The sequence below is a fragment of the Cyanidioschyzon merolae genome, chromosome 10, assembly GCF_000091205.1.
Source record: "Cyanidioschyzon merolae strain 10D DNA, chromosome 10, complete genome".
Taxonomy (NCBI): domain Eukaryota; phylum Rhodophyta; class Bangiophyceae; order Cyanidiales; family Cyanidiaceae; genus Cyanidioschyzon; species Cyanidioschyzon merolae.
Genome location: NC_010136.1, coordinates 260,873 through 282,094, shown reverse-complemented (window position 1 = coordinate 282,094; position 21,222 = coordinate 260,873). Strand labels below are relative to the sequence as shown.

Below are 21,222 nucleotides of genomic sequence, written 5' to 3'. Positions count from 1 at the left end.
GAACAGAAAACTGACAAGCAGCCCAGAATGAACAACCGGATACACTTTATCTGAAAGAGCACAACGATTTGCCTCGGTGTGACCTTCGAGGGTGCCGCGCCAGCATCCGCCCGAAACGCTACAGCGCCTAGGATCAGCGGGAGAGCGCTGCAGTGCTGACTTGAGGCTTTTCGTTCCATCCGTTGGTGAGGTGATCGGCGGTAACCAATGTGTCGTTGGTGTGATCTAGACAGCGGCTGTGTGTTTATATGGAACAGATAATTGGTAACGGGCTGGCCTCTTGCCAGAACGGGCAACAGCACCTGACCCAGACGAGGCGAAAGCAGGGATTCAAGGCGGTGACCGGGTAACTGTGGTAGGTAGGTAGGTATCCAGGCTCACATGAGCGTAATGAAGCGGTACAAGGCAGCTTTTGGCTGCTTGTGGCGTTTAGGGTACGGATACACAGGTACCGGCGCGTGATGAAGCGATGCGAGGCAGCAGCTGGATAGAGGTAGCGTGCTGGTCTCGCACTAATTTGTACAATGGTTCGATCGACGCGGTGCCTCGCATCAGGGTTTCTTGTTCGGCTGAGGTCGTATTGATTTGGATGCAGAGATCGCTTTCGAGCGGTTCGGACGAAGCGCACTTTACCACTGGTCGCTACGACGGACTGGTATGCGAATGTAGACGTGCACTCCAATCTAGTACGCTGCGGGCTGCCGCTCGCTGCCAAGCCGCGGACTTGTACGAAGGCACCTCGTTCGCGTGGCTGCGGGCCCTCTGGGGCCCCACGTACGGTATCTGCTCCTTGTCGCTTCAGGGTACACGGGGCAGTCACGGCGATGCGATTCAGCGCCCCGGTGTGTGTGTGTGTGTCTGTCTGTCTGTCTGTCTGTCTGTCTGTCTATGATCGTGATCCTACGCAAGTCTCGTGTGCATCCGCTGTGCTCGATGTTCACGAGCGTTAGCGACCAGCGCATCGGTGTGTACGCACGTCATGTCGCGCAGATCTCGTTTGTATCCAATATGCCGGATGTTCACGAGCGTCAGCGTTGAAGTTTGATTTTGGAACCCGGCGTGGTGCTTTTTCGAAAGCCTTGCCCAGATCCTGGACGGAGGCAGCAGCCCCGTGAAATCTCCACACCGATTCGAATGTCTTGAATACCAAGTGCCTCTCCAAGGGTACCTACAAAGCTGCCTGCCTGGTTTCGAGAACAGATCAGCGATTGGGCGCCGCATGAGCGTCCACGAGCTCGTTGCGATGCTAGTACTCTTTCGCGCAGCACTGGCACGGTATCGTGTCGCCGTATCGCGTGCAGTGCGGGTGTTGTCGCGTAATGAACGCTCGAAGCGCATGTGACGGCTTTGCGAGTGCCTCAGAAACGCACGCTAGACAGCGCACATACGCATGTCCACGACCTCCGAATTCCACGCGTTTTTCCGTGAAACGTAACATGCTGCGGACGCTGCCTCCAGACATGGAGCCGTCATTGTGGCTTCGACCCCGTACAAGTCGCTTCACTCTTCCTCGGGTGCTGCTGGACCAAAAGGTCGCAAGTTTTTGGATCCAATGCGCTTCTGCTGTCCTGAGAGCTCGCGCTTGTGCTCAGAACGGCAGAATGCCCGATGCACTGAATAAAACCGCGTCAAATCCAATGATCCAGGCAACTGGAGCCCAAGGCCGCTCTTCCGCATTTGAGCTTCTGCCACGACAACATGAACCGCAGTGCAGCGGCCGTCCTGCAGCCGTCACCGATCAAACGTACCGGCCTGGCTGCGCTGCAGCGCGTCTCTAAAGCGAAGCTGTCTCATGACACCGGGCGAGATGGATGTGTCGGGAGGGGTCGCATCCATCTCGCCCGCGCTATCGGAGGAGCCAGAGCCTCCAGCACGAGTCGCTCGAGCGCTCGCTCTATCGATACTCGCCATTTTTAGGAGGAGCACACCGATTCTCGGCTTTCCGGCTTTCGAGTCTCCACAGAGACACCCGAAACCTGATAAGCTCACTGCACGCAGCACCCGCAACAGCCACCTTGATCGGAGGCGGCAGCCTCATTTCGCTCTCGTTTACCTTGCAACTTGCCGTTTGCACTCGCCAAAGGCTCATCGCTGTCGCCAAAGGATTCCTCATGACTCGTAGAGAGCGCTGCTTTGGCGGCAGCGCGGAATGCGCGCTCGACGTTCGTTCCCGTGCGAGAAGAGACTTCCACGTACGCAGCGGCACCTATTCGTCGTGCAAAACGAACACCTTCTTCAGTCAGCACAATGCGAGCGATCGCCGAAGAGCCCTGCAAAACAGATTGATCTCGGAGATCCGCTTTGGTTCCGATCAAGACGAACGGCACCTCTGGGTCAAAGTCGCGCATCTCAGCGAGCCATCGCTGCGCGCAGTGCTCGAACGTGCGACGGTCCACAAGGGAAAAGCATAAAATAAACACATCCAAACCGGGATGATAAACGTATTGTCGCACTTCGTCGAACTCTTTTTGACCAGCGCAGTCCCAGATGTTGATCTCCACCAGCGCACCGGTGCCAAGCCGACGCACCGCAGTGTGCGAGTCAAAGGTAGTCGGCAGGTACGAGTCCGGAAACTCGCCCAGCGCGAACCTAGTCGCAAGCGAAGTCTTCCCTACACCCCCATCACCAATAAGAACACACTTTACGCGCTTCATGATCTCTGGAAGCAGCACGTTCCAGGAGAAATCGAAGGAAAAATTCAAATTTCCATTGGGGATTCCGCGGCCCGCCACAGCGCCCGTCCGTGCCACAGAAAGCCGCGAGCAATCGCGCGAGACACCGGCGAGATGCAGCGACCCGACTGCCTTCTACACACGACTGATAAAGCAAAGAAAAAAGTCGCACGACAGTAGCGCTTATGTATACACCTTCTTGGAGGCATCTCCAAGCATTTTTAGACCCGCCTTCTGCGACGGGGTTCAGCTTCGGCCTCGTATCCCTCGAGCCTGAGAGGCTGCCCTACGAAAATTCCGCTTGTCAGCTCTGCGTGTCTTTTCTTTAGCACCGCACACCGTCGGATACTTGTGGAGGCCTCCAAGTCTCGGTACTAAAACTCCATGGATTTATTGCCTCTGGTTGATCTGGGCAATTCATGGAGGCATCGAACTGGTGCTGCCTGTGCGATTTGCTGCGCTGTCAGCTCTCTGATCTGTGCTGTCACCGAGGCGATCCGCTGCCTCGTCTCCATCTCGACGTTCTGAAGTGTGCACCGTAGCTCATCCCTTGGATTTTTTAATACTTTAGTTGGACACACTGCTTTATGCCCTTAGATGAGGACGGCCCCGGACGTAGAAGGACTACTGAAAAAAGACGAAATGTGTCGCGGTGCCCGCGTGTGTCACCGTGTGCTGAACGCTTGAGCAATTCGGCCAGGGGAGCGTCCACTACGCATCAAGATGGAAAACATTCCTTTGACGGAGTTGAATCTCGGAGCGTACAGAGGAATGAAAAGCAGCCCTACCCCGGCAGAATCCGCAAAAGCCGAAACGCAAGATGAATGGTGAAATACCACATTTTCGAACAGAAAACGTCACCAGACGACAGGGAAAAGTCTTCAATAGTACGACAAAGCGGGTGCGATTGTATGCGCCTTCCCTGCGAGAGAAACTGACGCCGTGGAATGAATCCACTGCAGATAGATTAGAGGACGGTGTCCTCGGTCTCTTCGAATTCGATCGTACGGCCAACGAGCGCCCTGCTCCGCGAATACCCCTATGTACCTCGACGGTTTCGTGGGAAGCAAGTGCCGTAGATTGAAAAACAAAAAGGAATCCACGACCCTGTGCTTTATATCGATCGCGACGTCGCAGTAACATTATCGTTCCGACTTGGGAAGAAAATGGTCGTGCGTGTACCAGAACTCTTCTCTTTTTGGCGCCTGGATCCCAGTATGATCACCACGACATGAGCAAGCTGTTGAGACACAAGGACGCCCGTAGCGACTATCATCGTCAATTTTGCTTCCCCTAAGGTCATTAAGGCGTCGTTTTCTACCATTGAACGCCTGCAGTCTTTAAGCGTATCGGTTAATGGCTCAAAGCGCATCCACGTCTTTCTTTCCGTGTTCCTCAACCATCTGAGTACAATGGTATCACTTACCTGAGGCCGGAATGCAGTTCTCTTTTCACGCTTCAGGCAAGCATATATCCTACAGGCAATTCACCTACAATCTATACAATACATTTCGTCGTGACCTCGACCTCGTACGATACACCGCAGCAAACCTGAAAGGAATCTGAGTAGAAAGACGCTAACCACCGAGATCGCCAGGTGCATCGCTGAGGTCGCGCACGTCGCTACGCGCTGGGCTCCGACTTTGTCCCAAGCTGAGCCAGAATGCTTGGTTATTCTGTCCCGTAAATGGAATATTTGGAAGCGAAACGTCTCGGAAAATGGATAGATAATTTGCAAGGACCGGCTTGTGTCCGATTTTATCGACGGCAAATAGGACGCGGAGCTTGTGCTTCTGGCGCTTCGAACGACACGTGTTTGCAGAGTTTGCCCCAGGAGCGCGTACCGCCAGATCCGTACCGCCTCTCCGCTTGCATAGTGAAAATCGGTAACTGGTCGGAGTGTGCGGTCGATTCCGGAAAACCGCCGGCCACTAGTGTGGTAGCTTTCGTGCCAGGCGTGGGCGCGTCGCATACCATGTGGCTCTCGCTTGTCGAGCTGCTCTCTGAGCGCTGTAACGGGAACCGTACTTCCGTTGGGCGCACTCTCGTTTGCTTGATAGATAATCGCGGCACTGGTGGTTCGGAGTTGTACCCGCCACCAGCACCTATATGTCGCTGTGTGCGTGCTCGAGAGAGAAAAGCGAACCTTTCGTTATGGACGGCTCAGGCGCTGGCAGACGATGCGCGCTATGTTCTCGAGCAGGTGCTTGGAGCCACGAAGGCCTTGGATTCGACTCATGCAAATACGTCCATTCGACTGTTTCTGGTAGGGCACTCGCTCGGGAGCGCGATCTTGTGCCATCTGCTTTTGACAAGCCCGCCTCTCGAAGTGTCTGGTATCATGTTCTTGTCCATGCATCAGGGAAGGTTTCGGGACTGGTTTCCGCCAAGCGCACGGGCAGTGCGAGCCTCAGTTCGCTACTGGCTATGGTGGATCCGAGCGGCAACGATCTCCACGACGGCGCTGCAGAATGAACGTAAGCGCCTAAGGCTGCTGACCCAGCGTGCGGCTATCGATTTGAGTCTTCATTTCAGTGACGCGTTTCTGGCGAGTCCGCTTGAACCTGCAGCGCAGCGCTCGCTGCTTCATGCTCCACGGACCGATCCAAGCGCTGGAGAGTTGCACCACATTCGACGCAGTGCGGAAACTGCGACTGCGACGGCATCCGCTTTGCCCAAGAAGCGGTACTCGCGCCCGATTCGCCGGCACGAATGGTACCTCTTCAACTACACTGCCGAATCACTCGAGCGTTTTAGAGCCTGGGATGAGATCGCCGACGTTCGGCATTCCTCAGGGAGAAACGCTGACCCGCTGAACGCATATGGTTCATTGGGCCAGTTGCATGCAGTTCAAGTCTATCGACTGACGCGAGCGGACTTGGAGCGACTGCGCGTGCGGATTCCAGAGAAAGCGATGCTCCTCTATGGCCGTGATGATCCGCTTACTCGACCTCGTGCGTGTCGAGCGTTCGCAGAAGCGCTCGGTATCCCTGCAATTGAGCTCACCGGGGCACACCTGATCACGGAGGAATCCAAGATTCCGCTGGCACAATTTCTCTTGGACTTGGTGAGAGCTTGATCTTTCCGCATCACTGACCGGATTCAGGTTTGAGCGCATCTGCATTGCTCGTTGATTTCCGAAGCTATTTGGGGCTGCTCTACGCGTTCCCTGGGTGGCAATCACGATCCCCGAGATACGCACATGATCCCAAAAAGATGCGTCTACACAGTGCATGCATTCTGATGGCATATTCGGTGATGTCGAACGAGTACATTTCAGCCGCAGCAATGCTAGGTGTGCTGCGTGCACCGCTCGAGGAAGCAACTGTTCGGTTCAGGGCTTCTTTGGTGCTGAAGGTATCGAGGCACCCGCGATCCGTTCTCGTTTCGCTGACGCGTGCCCGGCGGGAGTTGCTCTTTTTCGGGCTCGCTGCTGCTGCTGCTGCTGCTGCTGCTGCTGCTGAACTGGACGCCATTGTATCCGCTCGCAGTGAGGCGCAGAGAGCTCATCGAGGAATATAGATGGCTGCTGCTGCGGATCTTGCTGCTTGCCTGTCTGCGGTTCGCTCGCGAGGATCGTGCACTGTTGGCGGGCCCGCGTCAACCCGACGTAGAACACGCGTCGCTCTTCCTCCAGATCGACTTCCGGGTAGAGCAACGGGCACGATCCCTGGACCGCACGCAAAATGAATACAAAAGGCCACTCTCTGCCTTTGGCGTTGTGTATCGTAGATACAGCGACTGCATCTAGCGGCACTTTGCGACGAGCATGGGCGAATGCACGAGTGCCTTCCTGCCATGCATCCTGCAGACAGAGCAGTAGCTGACGCAGAGGCTTGCGCCACGAGTCCTTTTCGTGATGACTGGCACTCGATCGAATGCCCAACTCGTTCCGTGCCAAGGGCGTGCACCGTCTTCGCCTTGCGAGTGCACCGTAGAGTAGCTTGCTGCTCGAGTCGGCGGCAGGCTGCAACGAACACCGTTGCTCCTCGTCCGTCCCGTAATTGTTGGATATACCGGCATCAGGCCCAGCAGATGGAGACGGAGACGGGAGCGCTGCAGCTCCTGAAGCCCATTCCCATCGGGTACGGGCTTCTTCATCGACATGATGAGCAAGATGCCGAAGAAGGCGACGCGTATCGTTCGTAATGCTCCATCCATGTTGTGGAGCGGAAGCAGGCAGCAATTCCAGAGCGACCTCCAGCATGCGCTCGAGTCGGATTTCGGGACCCAGATCCCGTGCAATGACGAGCAGCCGCTCGTATGCCGCGAGAAGCACGCGGCACGCTTTCCACTGACCCTGACTGAGTTTTGGACGATATGCATCGGGTGCAGGTTCCGACACACGTTTGAAACCCGGCGCGAGCCTGCCAGGCGCGACAGATGCTTGCACAAAGTTCGCTTTGGCGTTCTGCGATACGTTGATGGGCATCGTATTGCGATCAGGGACGCCCTCGAAGAATTCCTGGGCGTTCTCGACCATGTACTGCACAACCCGCATCAACGGCATGTTGCGGCGCTTGCGAGCCTCATCGATTACGCACGTCCTGGTGAGCGCATGCATAGAAGGCGCATAGGCCTTGCAGGCGTCATCGAGCGAATGCAAATCGTACTCGTTCACCAGAAGCGTGATCATACTAACCAAAGGACTGGCCAGAATGAGCGTTTCTCGCCAGGCATGATCGAGGTTGCTCGCGGGCATGCGAATGCCGTACTCATTTTGCGGATTACGAGCTACTGTCTTGGACTGCTCGGCACCAGCATAGGGGATGTCGCGCTCGCGGAGCAACTTGCGGAGCGTCTCCAGTGGCTGTGCAACGCGGCATAACACTGCCATATCCTTCCAGGCAACCCCGTTTTCCGTGTGCAATCTTACAAGCTCCTGTCCAAGATACGCAACCTCATCTTCAACGCAACGCCCCAGAATAATCCGTACCCGCAGTTGCTCGTATCCGGGTAGCGGTTCAATGCTCTTGCAGAGCCGACGCGTATTGTGCTGGATCAACGCATTTGCGCAACAGGCGATATTCACGGGACAGCGAATGCTCTCCCGCAGGAACATGACTGCTGCATCGGGGAAAAAGCGCGTAAATTCTGTCATAAACTGAGGCCGGGCTTGTCGCCACTCGTAGATGCACTGGTCGTCGTCGCCAGCAGCACAGACAGTGCAAGCGTAGCGTTTGGCGAGCGCACGCACCAGACGCAACTGGCTCGCGCTCGTGTCCTGAAATTCATCAATGAGGATGAGGCGCAGGCCTCGCGGGAATAGATGCGGCGGATTTGCTTGCGTCTCCAGGATGCGTACAGCCATAACGATCATATCGTCGAAATCGATGCAGTTCAGATGCTGCAACCAGCACTCGTACAGGGCGTACACAAAGTCGAGCAGAGGCCACTGGAACGCAGCGCTATCGACTTGTTCCAATGTCGGTGGCGAGATGAACCTCGCTTTGCGTTCAGCGATTTGAACGGAAATCTCTTTTACCAGACGGTCGTCCGATGACTTGGCACCTTTCGCCATTTCGGCGCCGGCATCGTCGCTCTCCAGTGCGCTGAGCTCAAGTTGATGAAACAGGGGCTGGGTGCAGGACGGAAGTCGATCCCAGTTCGTCTGGAGCCTTTGGCGATAACGCTCTATTGCCTCGCGCAGTATCGCCCGCTTTTGCGTTTGCGATATGACGTTCATGAACGTTCGCCGTTGGCAGGTACGCTCGAGAACGGGTGCCGCGGTGCTTTCCACGAGCCGCCTACCGAAGCTGTGCAGCGTCTGGAACGCCTGCTGAAACGTCGTTCGTGCACTTCTAACGAGCGGTTCGATAGCTGCGTGCTTCTCAAGGCGACTCCTAGCCTCTTCGATTCCAGCACGGCTGAAAGTGAAGAAAACAAATTCCCCAGGTTCCAGCTTTCCGCTCAAGAGAAGAAACGCCAACCGACTCAAGAGCGTATGCGTCTTGCCGGCTCCTGGGCTCGCAGCAATGAGTAGAGAGCGCTCCAATGGCGCCCGGACCACAACCGACTGCTCCTTGGTCAAGTTTTTCAGAAAATCCATGCTATTATTCCCGTTCCATTCGCTGCAGAGCGGGTCCATGTTCGACCTGGAGCAGCGAACGCTGCACCGGTGCCTACAGTACGCAGAGGCGCGCCACGTACCGCCAGGCGCCCTGCGCGGTATCGCTCTCCCGTCTGTGCCGCTGCACTACACTGTACTGCAGGGGTGTGCTCGCTGCGTTCAGCGGAACGCTTCTGAAGAGGCTCCGGGGTCTATATTCTGGTTACCCAGAGCATTTCCACAGCAGCACTTACAGCGGCAAGCAGTTGAAACGCGTCGTGGCGTCGTCGTAACAGAAGCATCAAGTCGCGAATTGGTGCTGCGAACTCGGTGACACACCTCCTCCATGCCGTACTATGAAACGCTTATGTTGATTGATTCACGTCTGGGGCGAGGAGAGCTTCATGAGCTACTGAAAAGGATTGTGCTTCGTTTTATGGATGCGGGCGGCATTGTGACTCGCTTGCGTGCACTGCCGTCGGCGTTCACACCCGCTGGACTGTACGAGGCGGCGGCAAGGCCCTTACCCCAGAAACTTCGAGGCCCGACGCGGGAGAAGCACGTTGCTGCTAGCTTTGTAGAGTGCGGAGCTTTTCTTTTTCCGCAGGCGCTACCGCAAGTCCAGCACCAGCTCCGCTTAGACGAACAGATCCTGCGCATCACGAGTGTGCGTCGAACCGCTGCAGAGTCACTGACTTGCTCCCTAGCGACGGAGCGCGGTATGGCTCCTCCTCGAAGTGTACGGGCGCCGCCGCCGCCGCCGGCTCGTCATCGGATACCTCGTGGTGTTGTAGGTGCTTTGGCTCCGGTTAGCGGGCTGGAAATGTTCATCGAAGAGTTCGAGTCGCGCCACCCTGCGGGGATTGCTGTCTATGACACGTACCGGAAACAGGAAAATCCCTTCCGAGGGACGCTCCCCGAAACCGGACCTACCGAGCGCGAAGACTAGGCGGCTTGTATGCTCGCACACTAGCATTCTCTCGGTGCTTCACGCATGCGGTGTCATCACAAGGCATGCCCTAAAGTGACCATCAACATCGAGACACCGGCGCGTCAGCTGCGTTCACAGGGTAGCGCGTTCCGAACATTTGGCACAGGACGCACTTCAAGTCGCGGATCTCATGATCGCCCTTTTCCACAATGGACGATGCTGTATCCCCTATAGATGCGCGATTTGCAAAGAGTGACGGTGTCGCTCTCCGGCGAGCCTAGCCTATGCTCGCATGAAAATCGATGCTCCCGGTGCAAACCAAGAGCGAGGCAAATTACACACGAGTTTGCTTCGCTGTTGGACGTTGCGGATGGTTCTGTTTCGAGGCACCGGTGCCGTCAGACAGTGCTGGCGCACCAGCGCCCGCTACAGAACCAGTTTCAGTTCTAGCAGCGATTCAGGAGAGCATCCTACATGCCCGGTGAGCGTCGTGTCGAGGCTTGAGCCCTCTAAACCGGACACGGGAGACGCATTCACAGACATAGAGTGTGAACATTGTCGATGGCGTGCGAGCTATCCGGCATTGCTGCTTACTGTGAATTGACATCTGGATTCGCCCCCGACGCACTCAAACAGCACCCGCCTCTCGCGCCGCACAGCAGCGCCAGCGACGCCCATCACCTGTGCATCCATACCTAGTTTTGTATCCGCTCAGACATGGTTGCAGAAGCTCGAGGCGCGCTCGCACCAGCATCGATCATAGCACGGCAGCTGCACTCCAATCGTTCTAGTGCGCGCTCGCTGCATCCGTGTGACACCTACCTCGACCAGAGGATGGTGTCATATCGACCTATCTAGCGAGGCAATGTGGCTGTTCGACGACGTATGAACCTCCGCAGTACTCCTAGCCTGCGTTTGTTGCGTGCCGTGACGTTGCCACAACGTCCGCAGCACTGTGGCGTTATGCGTCCATGCATCAATGCATGCACGAATGCAGCCACAGAGACGATCCCAGGCCGGACACCCGCGTTACCTTCATGATGATCCGTAGATACGGACGTTTTCCCCACAGCATCCGTCGGAATAAACCAGGCAGATATCGCTGTGACGCCTCGAACGGGAGCTCCGGGACCATACCGTCTGGCGACGTATACCTGTCTAGAAACAAGCACAGTAGAGCGGTTCGGCAGAATCTCGTTCTCAGTGGCTGCGGTTTCGAACTTGGACGCGGGATGCTGCACGCCGCTGTACACCAAAACTACGATTATACCCCGGGCGATACCAGGGTTTATGCGTGCCGCCTCCACGACCTCAACGAGTGCCTCGTAGTCAACCTGTTTGCTTCTTGTCGACTCGTACTCTGTGGTATACCTGCGACTGTTCTCGCACCGTCTACACAAACATAGAATACCTCGTGAACTCACTCTTGATTCTTCTCGCTCTGTTGCGTAGCCGGGTACCCGTCATGATCACTGGCGCATTCTCGCCCCCGCCGCAGCCGCCGCAGCTGCTGCTATTGCTGTTGCTCACGCGCTCAACCAACAAATGAACTCATCGATTCGTACAGTGCCGGTTTCCTTCTGACATAGGTCGTTCGTTCTGTACAAACACCACAGTCGTGCAGCGTATGCTCTCTGAAACGTTATGCGCCAGCCTGCGCCAGATCGCTGCTGCACGCCGTCCATGGCGACACTCACCTCGCACTGAAAAAAAACACAAGAAAAAGTAAGAAAAGAAAAATGCGCACACTCGGAGAACGCTGGCCTAAGTAAACGTCCTCTCCATGAAAAAAAGAAAAAAATCTATGGCGACACGAACTCGAGCGCAGCACACCACACATTCGATGCGCCGTGCCAGGTGCGCCATGGCGAGCGTTCAACATTGCCTGCTACTGCTGCTGCTGCTGTTGCTGTTGTTGCGGAGCACGCGCTCACTCCTCTAGTCGCGTAGCGCTTGCATACACACAGCTGCTTCCAAACAACGCCAAAGATGCAAAGAACCTGGAACATCCTTCGATCTTTCAGTCGCGTTGTCGACAGCGTGCCCATCTACGTGATGCTTCCGTTGGAGTTCCCGACCATGGATGAGAACGATTGTCGCCGTCTAGTCGAGCAGACGATCCCGCACGTGGCTGGCGCCAGTAAGTGCGCCGGGTTCATGGTGGATCTCTGGTGGGGTCTTTGTGAACAGGAGCCGCGGAAGTACACCTGGTGCGAGGATCGCTATCGAGCGCTGTTTTCCATGTGCCAGCGACTGGGCGTCAAGTGTCAAGTGGTGCTGGGCTTTCACAAGTGCGGCGGGAACGTCGGCGACTCCGTTACCTACGGGTTACCCGAATGGGTGCTGGCACGTGCCCGTGAACTAAAAGAGAAAGAGAATAAAGTGATCTTGTACATGGATCGGCACGGCTACATGAGCGAGGAGTACATATCGTGTGGGGCCGACGAGGAACCGCTTTTCCCAGTACAGAGCGCCGCTGCGAACTCGGAGCAGCAGGCCGCATCTGGGCAAGATGCGTCTTCACCAGCGACGGACGCACAGGCTTCGGCTGAAACCGAAGCACCAGCGGCCAGCGCACAAGTGGAGATGCGCTCCCCGCTTCAATGTTACGAGGAGTTTATGAATGCTTTCGTGAAAGACTTTGGAGACGAATTTTTCGGTACAGTGATTCACGAGGTGCACATTGGCATGGGTCCCGCCAGCGAACTACGTTATCCATCGTATCCGCTCACTGACGGGAAGTGGAAATTCCCCGGAATCGGCGAGTTCCAGTGTTATGATACTTTTCTGATGAAAGATCTGGAGAAAGCGCTCGCAAACCAGAAGTTTTCCGAGGATGAGATTCGCAAATGCATCCCACCACGCGATACCGCCGGATCGTATTGCGACACTCCGGATCAGTCGGAGTTTTTCCGCTCATTGTATGCCACACCGGCTGGCCGCTTCTTTCTCAAGTGGTACGGAAGCAAGCTACTGGAACATGGTGAGCGTGTTTTAGTCGTTGCCAACAAATGCTTCCATTCGTACATTGCAGATCGGCGCGTCCGCCTGGGGATCAAAGTCGCCGGTATCCATTGGTGGTTCAAAACGCCAAGCCACGCGGCCGAGATGACGGCTGGCTATTATCACACCGCCGATGACCCCTGGACCATGTACGATGGGATTGCAGCACTGCTGCGCAAACATGGCATCATCTGGAATTTCACCTGCTACGAGATGCGCGATAGCGAGCAGCGTGAGGGAAAATGCAGTCCCGAGGGCCTCGTCAATCGCGTCCGCATCGCTGCCCAGAAGCACGGCGTTGCGCTCGCGGCTGAGAATGCGCTCCCGCGTTACGATCGCAAAGCGTACAAGCAGATCGTCGCTCAAGCGAAACCATCCTCCTGGGGCATATCCTTACCTTTTGGCCGCAAGGCGGAGACGAGAAAGACGCTCTGCGGCTTTACGTATTTGCGCCTCACACCCGAACTGCTGGAAAAGCACCATCTGCGCGAATTTGCAAATTTTGTCAGCTGGATGCAAGGAGCTAAATAGGGTCGCTCTCAATGGAAGGGCCTTGGTATCCGAGAACAGCGTTACGTAGCATAAATGTGTCCTCGTCAGTTTGATGGGCGTCGTTTCTTGTTCCGCAAAGCCTCGACAACCGCGGAGAAATCGTAATCTCCAAAGCCACTCGCTTGTGCCGCTTTGAAGACTTCGTTCGCAATGGCTGAGAGCGGCAGCCACTGCTCCATTTCGTCACCGAGGGAAATCGCAAATCGGAGGTCTTTCTGTTGGTGCTTCAGAGGGAAATGCGCTTCGTATTGGCTGGAAATCATGTTTGGCAGCTTCATGCTAAAGAGCGGGCTGTTCATGGCACCAAGTCCGAGGATCTCGTTCAGGGTCTCCGTCGAGAGCCCGCACGACTCGGCGAGGCTAGCACCCTCAGCGAGTGCCACCATCATCGAACCCATGATCATATTCACCACAATTTTCATCTTGGTGCCCACTCCGCACCGCTCACCGAGGAAGAAGGAAGCTTTGCCCATGACATCGAGACCGCTGGATGCAACGCGATCGTAGGCTGCCCGGTCACCGCTGCATAGAAAGATAAGGGTTCCAGTTTGTGCTGGCACTTTGGAGCCGCTAACAGGCGCCTCCAAAAAGAGTGCCCCTCGTTGATGCACCGCCTCGCTCAGTCGTTCCATGGTACTCACATCTAGCGTTGAACATTCTATCAGCATCTTCTGGGGGCCGAGCTCCTGCACCGTCCCTCGTTCAGCGTCGAGATGAACGGAAAGCGCGGCTTCCGGCGTAGACAGCATCGAGTATATCACGTTGCAGGCACCTGCAACGGATCTCGGTGAGTCCGCCACGTGCACCTGCGCATTTCCAGAAGAATATCCCTTGCTTTCCCCGCACTGCTCGTTTACAAGCTCTTTCGCAAACGCTTCCGCCGCACTCCGCGTCCTATTCCAGACGTAGAGACTGTGACCGGCCCGAAACAGGTTGCGCGCCATACCGCTTCCCATGATGCCCAGGCCGATGAAACCCACCGCTGACATCGTTGCACCTTTCCGATCGGGCGCTGATGCCTCACCGTGCATGCAGGCTGTCAATTCAAGTGAATTATGGAGTGTACGCGGACTCTGTGTTCCTGCCAAGGGTCGCTCGAAACGCCTGCGCCACGAGAACCGTGGCAAGCGGTGCGCCGATACCCAAGCCTTCTGAGGAGGCCAGTTGGAGTCGTCAGTTACCTTCGAGCGAAGCTGTCTACTTGGGCGCTGAACACTATTCAGAGCACACGGCGTCGCGAAAGCCGTTGGTGCGCGAAACAATGCCCCCGACTCGCTGCACATGCGCGGCATAAGCCAAGCGAAGCGGGCGTGTCCGCTTGATACGCGCGTGTGTGCGCGTACCGTCTGTGCCGATGCGAGCGTCGCGATACAGTGTGTCCCTATCCTCTCAAATTGTAGAGGATATGAATGAAGCGCTGCTGCAGCGCCATGCGCTGTGTGTGCGTGCTGGTTGTCGTCTTTCAACTTGATTGTGTTCCGCCTTCTTGCTGCGTGTCATCAAATGCTTTTCGCGGCTCATTCCAGAAGCGTTCCATATACGTTCATTTTAAGAAATGCAGCATCTAAGGGATTGGTGTGCATATAAAATTCGGGGATTCTGGAGTGCCCTCATTGCCCTGAGCTGCCAGAAAAGACGGAAAAATCCTCATCTTGCCCGACCATCGAGCGGAGACTAGCTGATGATGAAGGAGAAAAGGAAGAAATGAGGATGCTGACGAGAAAAATGTTTGCCCCACAGGACGATAACGAGACCATAGTGCCATAGAGGGCAATCGTTCCAGGAATCCTTGTATTGGCGCGTTCAAACAGCGTCCATGTACGCATCGAGTTCGTGAACGAAGATTTCAACGCTGCTATGATTATCAGGAGATGTTTGGTAGAGAGGACGAGATTTCAGGAGCCGAGGCGGTCTCACTTCGTGAGGTAGCGTCTCAATGTCGAAAAGTGCAAGGATAAACTACAACCGATGGCAGGAAGCTGGTCAAAAAAGACTGGGAGACGTCTGTGGATGAGTAAACATTTACAATTCAGTAGCTTGAGGGTTTCGTTCCATTGATCACACGTCTATGGTCGACTACGCCTTGATTACCTTCCCATGCCTTGGGGCAATTCCCCGAGCACCTGCTCGTGGGCGTTCATGACGCAGGGCATGCCTGTTGCACACAACGCTGTGGTATTTTTCGATAACTCCTTTGTGCAACAACTGCTGCTCGGTTCTGAACGTACCATACAATCTGATTTTCCTGGATTCGGTTTCATTGGGAATTGGACGTGATGGAGGCCACGAGGTACAACCACCGGTCGAATGATGGTGCCAGGACCCATCGCGACGTTCCCTACCCTGTATCGAACAGGGGAAACGCTCTGGGCGCTTCATTCATAGCTTACATGAGCGTCCAAATGGCTCATATGGACGGTTTCGGGCACGGGTGGGGGTGCATGCGATCGGGCTGGGCTCGCCAGCGCTTCCGCGTGTACGGGTACATCAGGTGCACATTTCCCAACATATTCACTTCGTTGGACGCAAAACTTGCCAACATACCGCGTCGGTTTAAGGAAACCTAGATTGCTGCACGTGCTGTAGAGCGTGAATACTGCACGCTCGCGCCCGCTGCCGAAGCGTTCAAAGACCACAGGAATCGATATTGTACGATCTCCGTCTATGACTACGAGACGACGTACATTCATCACAAGCACGCTTGTATGCTGAATCAGTTAGAGAACAAGAGCGTGAAACAGAGCCAGATGCTCTGCATGCTGTACGGTACGCTAACAGAAGGACAGACGGCGAGGCAATCACATGTGAACGGATTGCTGAGATGGGATTTCACCAGCGACGCAGCACGAAAGCACTTTTCTACACCGAGACTTGAACGCCCTGATCAATATCCGGCAATGTCTGGTGCTTCTGCAATGTCCAGCGGCTTTGCATCTGGCGAGATTTTGCGGAAATATTTCAGTACTAGGTGTGAGCAGTTCGAAGAAACACTGAAGACTTTCGATGAAAAGAAGCAGTGATCAGGAGAGAGGTCATTGGGTTCTCGCTTCGGCCATGGCACAGGGACGGTTCAGTTCAGCATTTTGCCAAGACCGGAGCGCCGTAGACATACACCGGGAGAAATTTTTCGGGAATACTCGTGAACCACAGTAGCGTTTCCTTCTTAACTACGACTTCGTGAATCGATTTCCCGCTGACATGGAATAAATGCTGCTGGCCCTAGCAGGTTCGGGCAAGCTGTCAGCGATGTTCTCGCCAGCAAGTCGTTCCATTCTAACTCGCGATATGCTCGCGACTCGCTAGATACTCTCATACCTTCGCTTCGCATTGAACAGCCAAGTCGTCTCATCAGTAACATTTATTTCACAGAAGCGCTGGGTTTGCTTCCCAAGATCACCAGGGCAGCCGGAGTGCGCCGCTCCTCGTTCAAAAAATTAAATGTTGCACAAGCTCGAGCGACTGTCGTACTCTCGAAGGATACGCCAAGATGCTTCTCCAAATATTCCATTGAATCAGCTGGAAGTAGGTTTCGGGCGGCGGGTGCGTTCGCCTCATCGCAGCCCAGAATGAGCGTTCCAGGCATCGGTCTGAGCAGTTCGAGAAAACAAAGTGCGTCCCGGCTCACGTCACTCACACGGTTCACAGCAGGTACCGAAAGCACATAGTGTGGCAGCAGCAGCAGCGCACGGCTGTTGAAAACAAGTCCGTTAATAACGAGACCCTTGTCGTGCAGCGCATCGATGTGGGTTTCTTCCCAAAACGAGCAGGCAGCGCTTGCGCGAATCAGTTCTCGAATAGCCGCTGGAACCGCTTCGTTCGTGGGCAAGGCCGGCTCAGGCACATCCCGTACCGATCCTCCACTCCTGGTTCGTTTACGCACGGGTTGCTCCAAAGAGGTTTCCAGTTTCCGAGCAGGTACCAGACTCCGAAACCGAGCGCAGCAGAGCGGCGCCACGGCGACCAACGACAGTTTGAGGCTCAGCATTTTCGTCTAGAGCATGCACCGTTCCTGCAACCGTGACCTTGTCAAGTCGGTACCTCTGCCGTTCCCAGAGCGCGTCGCAAGTCCCGGAGCGCTCGTGTTCGCCCCAAAACGCCGTCAGTGCCAGGTAGGCTCGCCAGGCGGTGCGCGTGTACACGAGACTCGCGCGCGCTCACAGGCCTTGGCGTACCCCCCGGTTTAGTTTTCGGTGCGCGATACACATATCCACAACACACACATATGCCATGCCAGAATACGAAGGAGCCAAGAACCTGACACGAACGTACTCGCTAAAGTATAGATTTCCTCCCACGATCACCAATACCACCATTTACGGGCTTTCTATGCCACTGCTTCCGTTTCCTCTCTCCTATCCCCGTCTTGAAAGATGACGGTCTCTCTCTTCCCTACTTTTTTCCTATGGTCAGCCGTCGAAGAATATTGATGATAGCGTTCGAGTCCCAGTGTCTTCGCTTCTGGCTATCGTCTACGCATGTCAGGCGCTGGCGGGTGTTGCGATCTACGCTTTGTTCGCCATTTGCAGCCGCTTTCCTGGGCAGGTTCGGTGCGCCCTTCGCAACCCTGAGGCTTGCCTATCGTCAGATGTTCCCGTGGGTCCACTGCACCGCATTGTTCTCCGGTGGGTCGCGCTTTGGGCACATGAACGCTCGCTTCATCGCTCAGTACATGCTTTTGAACGGCACCGAAGCCGCACCTCAAAGAACGCGTCTGCTTCCGCGTCCGATGCCGTACCTTTTCAGAGCCAGGGGCTCCGTCCCCGCTCTCCTCTCGGCTGGCAAGCTGCTCGGTGCACGCGGAAACATTCGCTGTTCGATTCGACACAGAACTGGTGAAGCGCGGTGTTTTTCACGATAGAACAAGTACCGCAGGCGAGAATTCAAGCTGGAGCTGTGTTCCAGAAATCTGTGATCCGTCGACGCTTCCTTCGAGCAGAGCAGTGCTGCACGCTTCACGGAATGCGAGTGGCCCCATGACTGGAGTCCGCGTGCAAGGCCATTTCCCATGCGAGCAAAAGTCGCAGGAGCCTCCAGCAGCAAATCCGTTGACAGGTATCGTGCTTCCGTCGACTACCGTTCCGTCCTGGCCGCAAAAAACGAGGGATTTGTCATCCGAATGGAATCGATAGTTTTCCATGAGCGTTCAGGCGGATTCGGCACGCACCAGTGAACACGTCATCAAGAAACGATGTGCAGTTGTTGATGTCGTCAATCCAGCACCGCGGATTGCAGTGTCCACGAGTTCTTACGGTCCCCAAACATCCAACATTCGAGAAATGCGTGAGTTGCGCATGTTTTACATAGGAAAAAAGACCAGTGGCGGCTTTTATGTTTCAATCGGACGATCGTATCGATTATTTTACGATCTGTTGTTCGATGACTTTGCGAATCATTTGGATTCCGCTGACGTAACGATATCCGGGTACAACGAGTCCACTGATCCACTCCGAGGCGACGACCGAAACGCCTAGCACCAGGTATGGATCCGTAAGCGCGAACTGCGGCACTTCGAGTGTCAAGGAAGCACATCGAAAAACTAGGTCGGAAAAAGCGCAAGGCAGGAGCAGAGCGGACAATGCTTTGTTCCACTTTCATATTCGCAGCGACCAAGTGACACGACTATCGCCTTACGCGGCTAGAAACGGTCGCTGCTTGGCTATCTATAGCGTCGTCCGAGAAACGAAGCCTCGACACCCAGGCTCTGAACGGGCTAGCTGCATAGTATCGGGGACACTGAAACGCAGCACAACCCGGCGACGGGTCGATCACGATGGAGTAAGCTCCTGCACGAAGCGCTCGATAACGTACCATCACAGTCATGTTGGCAGCAGTTTAGGTGGACCGCTCCGTGCTTCCGTTCCGATCCAGACACTTTCGACTAGGTCATCGTGTACGTCACCATTTCGTATGCTGATTCATTCTCCTGGATCCAGCACCATCGCCGTTTTCCAGACCGGTATCTGCGCTTCAACCGCGATTTGGACGCATACATGCGCCCGTGTACGACCGTTTCAACATATGGATGCCGTGGTACGGACCCAAATGCGTACCGAAAATCGAAAGCTGATGCACAACTTCGACATGGCGAGCGCTGCGTATCGTCATCGCTCGTCGATACCGTTCCGATAGAATGGTCTGGAGCATAACGTGCGGGTCACCATCGGCAGGACCCAGCCCTGGCACGAGACGACCATAAGATCGCGCGCGACCTGCTCTTTTCGACATCGCACTCGTCTACAGCACCGGTTGCTTGGCGTTCTTCTTGAAAGCGATGTCAGCGAACTTGCAACCTGTGACCGGCAACATAATCAGGAGGTACCAATCGTTCGCCTCGCGGCAAGCGTCTGCCACTAGGAAACGCGTTCGCACTGAAGGATTCTTGTTTACGCATCTGGCTACCCGAATGCAAATACGCATCCTTCGATAGCCTGTAGCGCTCATTCACCGAGCGCTCGACACGTTTGGAGGAGGTTTTTGTCTTTGCTCTCGTTCCAGCGCTCGCCAGCCAATATCCCGGCGATAAAATGCATCCGGCCAATCGATTCTCGCAATCGCCTCGTAGGCTCGCTGCTGTGCTTCACGCAAGGTCGCAGCATGGGCTGTGACATTGAGGACACGACCCCCTTTCGCCACGAGCTGACCGCGAGCATCGCGGCTAGTACCCGCATGAAAGATCTTGACCCCGGGCAGCGTTTCGGCCTCTTCGAGACCGCGGATGACGTCACCGCTTCGATACGGGCCCGGGTACCCGGGCGATGCAAGGACCACAGTGAGCGCGGCAGCGTCTGCAGCCCATTGCAGGGACTGAGCAGGCAACTCGCTGCTCGTAAACGACGCCGTTTCGAACAGGACAGGCAACAGATCCGACTCCAATAGCATGCAGAGCACCTGGCATTCCGGATCACCGAAGCGAACGTTGTATTCGAGGACCCTAAACGCATCCCCTGACTCAATCATGAGACCGCAGTAGAGCAGCCCGCGGTAGGGGGTGCCTTCAGCCACCATTCCAGCGGCCGTGGGTCGCACGACCTGCGCGAGAATACGCTCCGCGAGTTGCGGCGTCACGACGGGTGCTGGGGCATAGGCCCCCATACCTCCGGTGTTCGGACCTCGGTCGCCATCGTAGGCTGCTTTGTGGTCTTGTGCAGGCAAAAGCGGCACGACTTGCTCTCCGTTCACCAGCGCAAAGAAACTCGCCTCTTCCCCGATCAGGTAATCTTCTATTACCACCGTGCGGCCTGCCTCACCCAGTCTCTGCTCGACAAAGAGCACACGGAGGGCGTCCTCCGCCTCTCCTCTGTTCGATGCGATAAACACACCCTTGCCTGCGGCGAGGCCGTCGGCCTTGATGACCACTGGAAAGCGTTCGCGGCGGCCTAGCACTGTCGTGGCCTCTTCCAAAGATCCACAGCGATCATAATCAGCCGTCGGAATGCCGTGACGCTTCATGAAAGCTTTAGAGAACGCTTTACTGCCCTCGAGACGAGCAGCCGCCTGGCTCGGTCCGAATGCGCGAACCTTGAGGGCACCCAAAGCGTCCACCAGGCCCGAAACAAGCGGTGCTTCGGGCCCGATCACGACTAAATCAATCGATTTCTCCTGTACGAAGCCGCAAATTGCGGAAATATCTGCAGCGTCCAAGTCGGACACGCAGTGAGCAACGCGCTCCATACCCGGGTTGCCAGGTGCTGCATACAGCGACTTCAAGTGCGGTGACTCTGCTATTTTATCGCAGAGTGCATGTTCACGACCGCCACTACCAATAACGAGAACTTTCAGGGAGCAGCGGACATTGCTCGCCAAGGCACTGCGGCTTTTTCGTCTCCAAGAGTGCCTGCTGAACGTTCGCCGTTCCCCAGAGAATCGCTGCACAGCGACTTGTGTCAGGAATGCAAGCCGCTGCAACCCACTGCCGAAGCGGGGCTGGCTTGATATGCACGCTGTGCCCCAGGCGCGAATCGAACAGCACCGTTCCTGCCCGGAGACCAGTTGCATCAAGAAAGCAGTACGGAACG

The 21,222-nt window shown here is 55.6% G+C and overlaps 8 protein-coding genes and 1 non-coding gene across 9 annotated transcripts; 4 read left to right on the top strand and 5 right to left on the bottom strand.

Annotated features, from left to right (window-relative positions):
• Positions 1-83: 83 nt before the first annotated feature.
• Positions 84-2,445, top strand: CYME_CMJ092T. The gene has a single exon (XR_002461350.1). It is a non-coding gene; the product is annotated as a hypothetical transcript (transcript).
• Positions 1,986-2,654, bottom strand: CYME_CMJ091C (Small GTP-binding protein of Rho family; the record flags this gene model as incomplete). The annotated part of the gene is made up of 1 exon (XM_005534778.1): positions 1,986-2,654. The coding sequence occupies one exon, from the start codon at positions 2,652-2,654 to the stop codon at positions 1,986-1,988; it is 669 nt and encodes a 222-aa protein (XP_005534835.1).
• A 1,705-nt stretch (positions 2,655-4,359) lies between these two features.
• On the top strand, positions 4,360-5,751 carry CYME_CMJ090C (hypothetical protein; the record flags this gene model as incomplete). The annotated part of the gene is made up of 1 exon (XM_005534777.1): positions 4,360-5,751. The coding sequence occupies one exon, from the start codon at positions 4,360-4,362 to the stop codon at positions 5,749-5,751; it is 1,392 nt and encodes a 463-aa protein (XP_005534834.1).
• Positions 5,752-6,006: 255 nt separating this feature from the next.
• Positions 6,007-8,760, bottom strand: CYME_CMJ089C (probable ATP-dependent DNA helicase; the record flags this gene model as incomplete). Its single annotated transcript, XM_005534776.1, has 1 exon — positions 6,007-8,760. The coding sequence occupies one exon, from the start codon at positions 8,758-8,760 to the stop codon at positions 6,007-6,009; it is 2,754 nt and encodes a 917-aa protein (XP_005534833.1).
• A 307-nt stretch (positions 8,761-9,067) lies between these two features.
• CYME_CMJ088C (hypothetical protein) lies at positions 9,068-9,670 on the top strand (the record flags this gene model as incomplete). Its single annotated transcript, XM_005534775.1, has 1 exon — positions 9,068-9,670. One exon carries the CDS (start codon positions 9,068-9,070, stop codon positions 9,668-9,670), a length of 603 nt encoding a protein of 200 aa, XP_005534832.1.
• Positions 9,671-11,641: 1,971 nt separating this feature from the next.
• CYME_CMJ087C (probable beta-amylase) lies at positions 11,642-13,186 on the top strand (the record flags this gene model as incomplete). The annotated part of the gene is made up of 1 exon (XM_005534774.1): positions 11,642-13,186. The coding sequence occupies one exon, from the start codon at positions 11,642-11,644 to the stop codon at positions 13,184-13,186; it is 1,545 nt and encodes a 514-aa protein (XP_005534831.1).
• A 65-nt stretch (positions 13,187-13,251) lies between these two features.
• CYME_CMJ086C (probable gamma hydroxybutyrate dehydrogenase) lies at positions 13,252-14,499 on the bottom strand (the record flags this gene model as incomplete). The annotated part of the gene is made up of 1 exon (XM_005534773.1): positions 13,252-14,499. The coding sequence occupies one exon, from the start codon at positions 14,497-14,499 to the stop codon at positions 13,252-13,254; it is 1,248 nt and encodes a 415-aa protein (XP_005534830.1).
• A 2,066-nt stretch (positions 14,500-16,565) lies between these two features.
• On the bottom strand, positions 16,566-17,192 carry CYME_CMJ085C (hypothetical protein; the record flags this gene model as incomplete). The annotated part of the gene is made up of 1 exon (XM_005534772.1): positions 16,566-17,192. One exon carries the CDS (start codon positions 17,190-17,192, stop codon positions 16,566-16,568), a length of 627 nt encoding a protein of 208 aa, XP_005534829.1.
• Positions 17,193-19,648: 2,456 nt separating this feature from the next.
• On the bottom strand, positions 19,649-21,202 carry CYME_CMJ084C (phosphoribosylamine--glycine ligase; the record flags this gene model as incomplete). The annotated part of the gene is made up of 1 exon (XM_005534771.1): positions 19,649-21,202. One exon carries the CDS (start codon positions 21,200-21,202, stop codon positions 19,649-19,651), a length of 1,554 nt encoding a protein of 517 aa, XP_005534828.1.
• Positions 21,203-21,222: the final 20 nt, after the last annotated feature.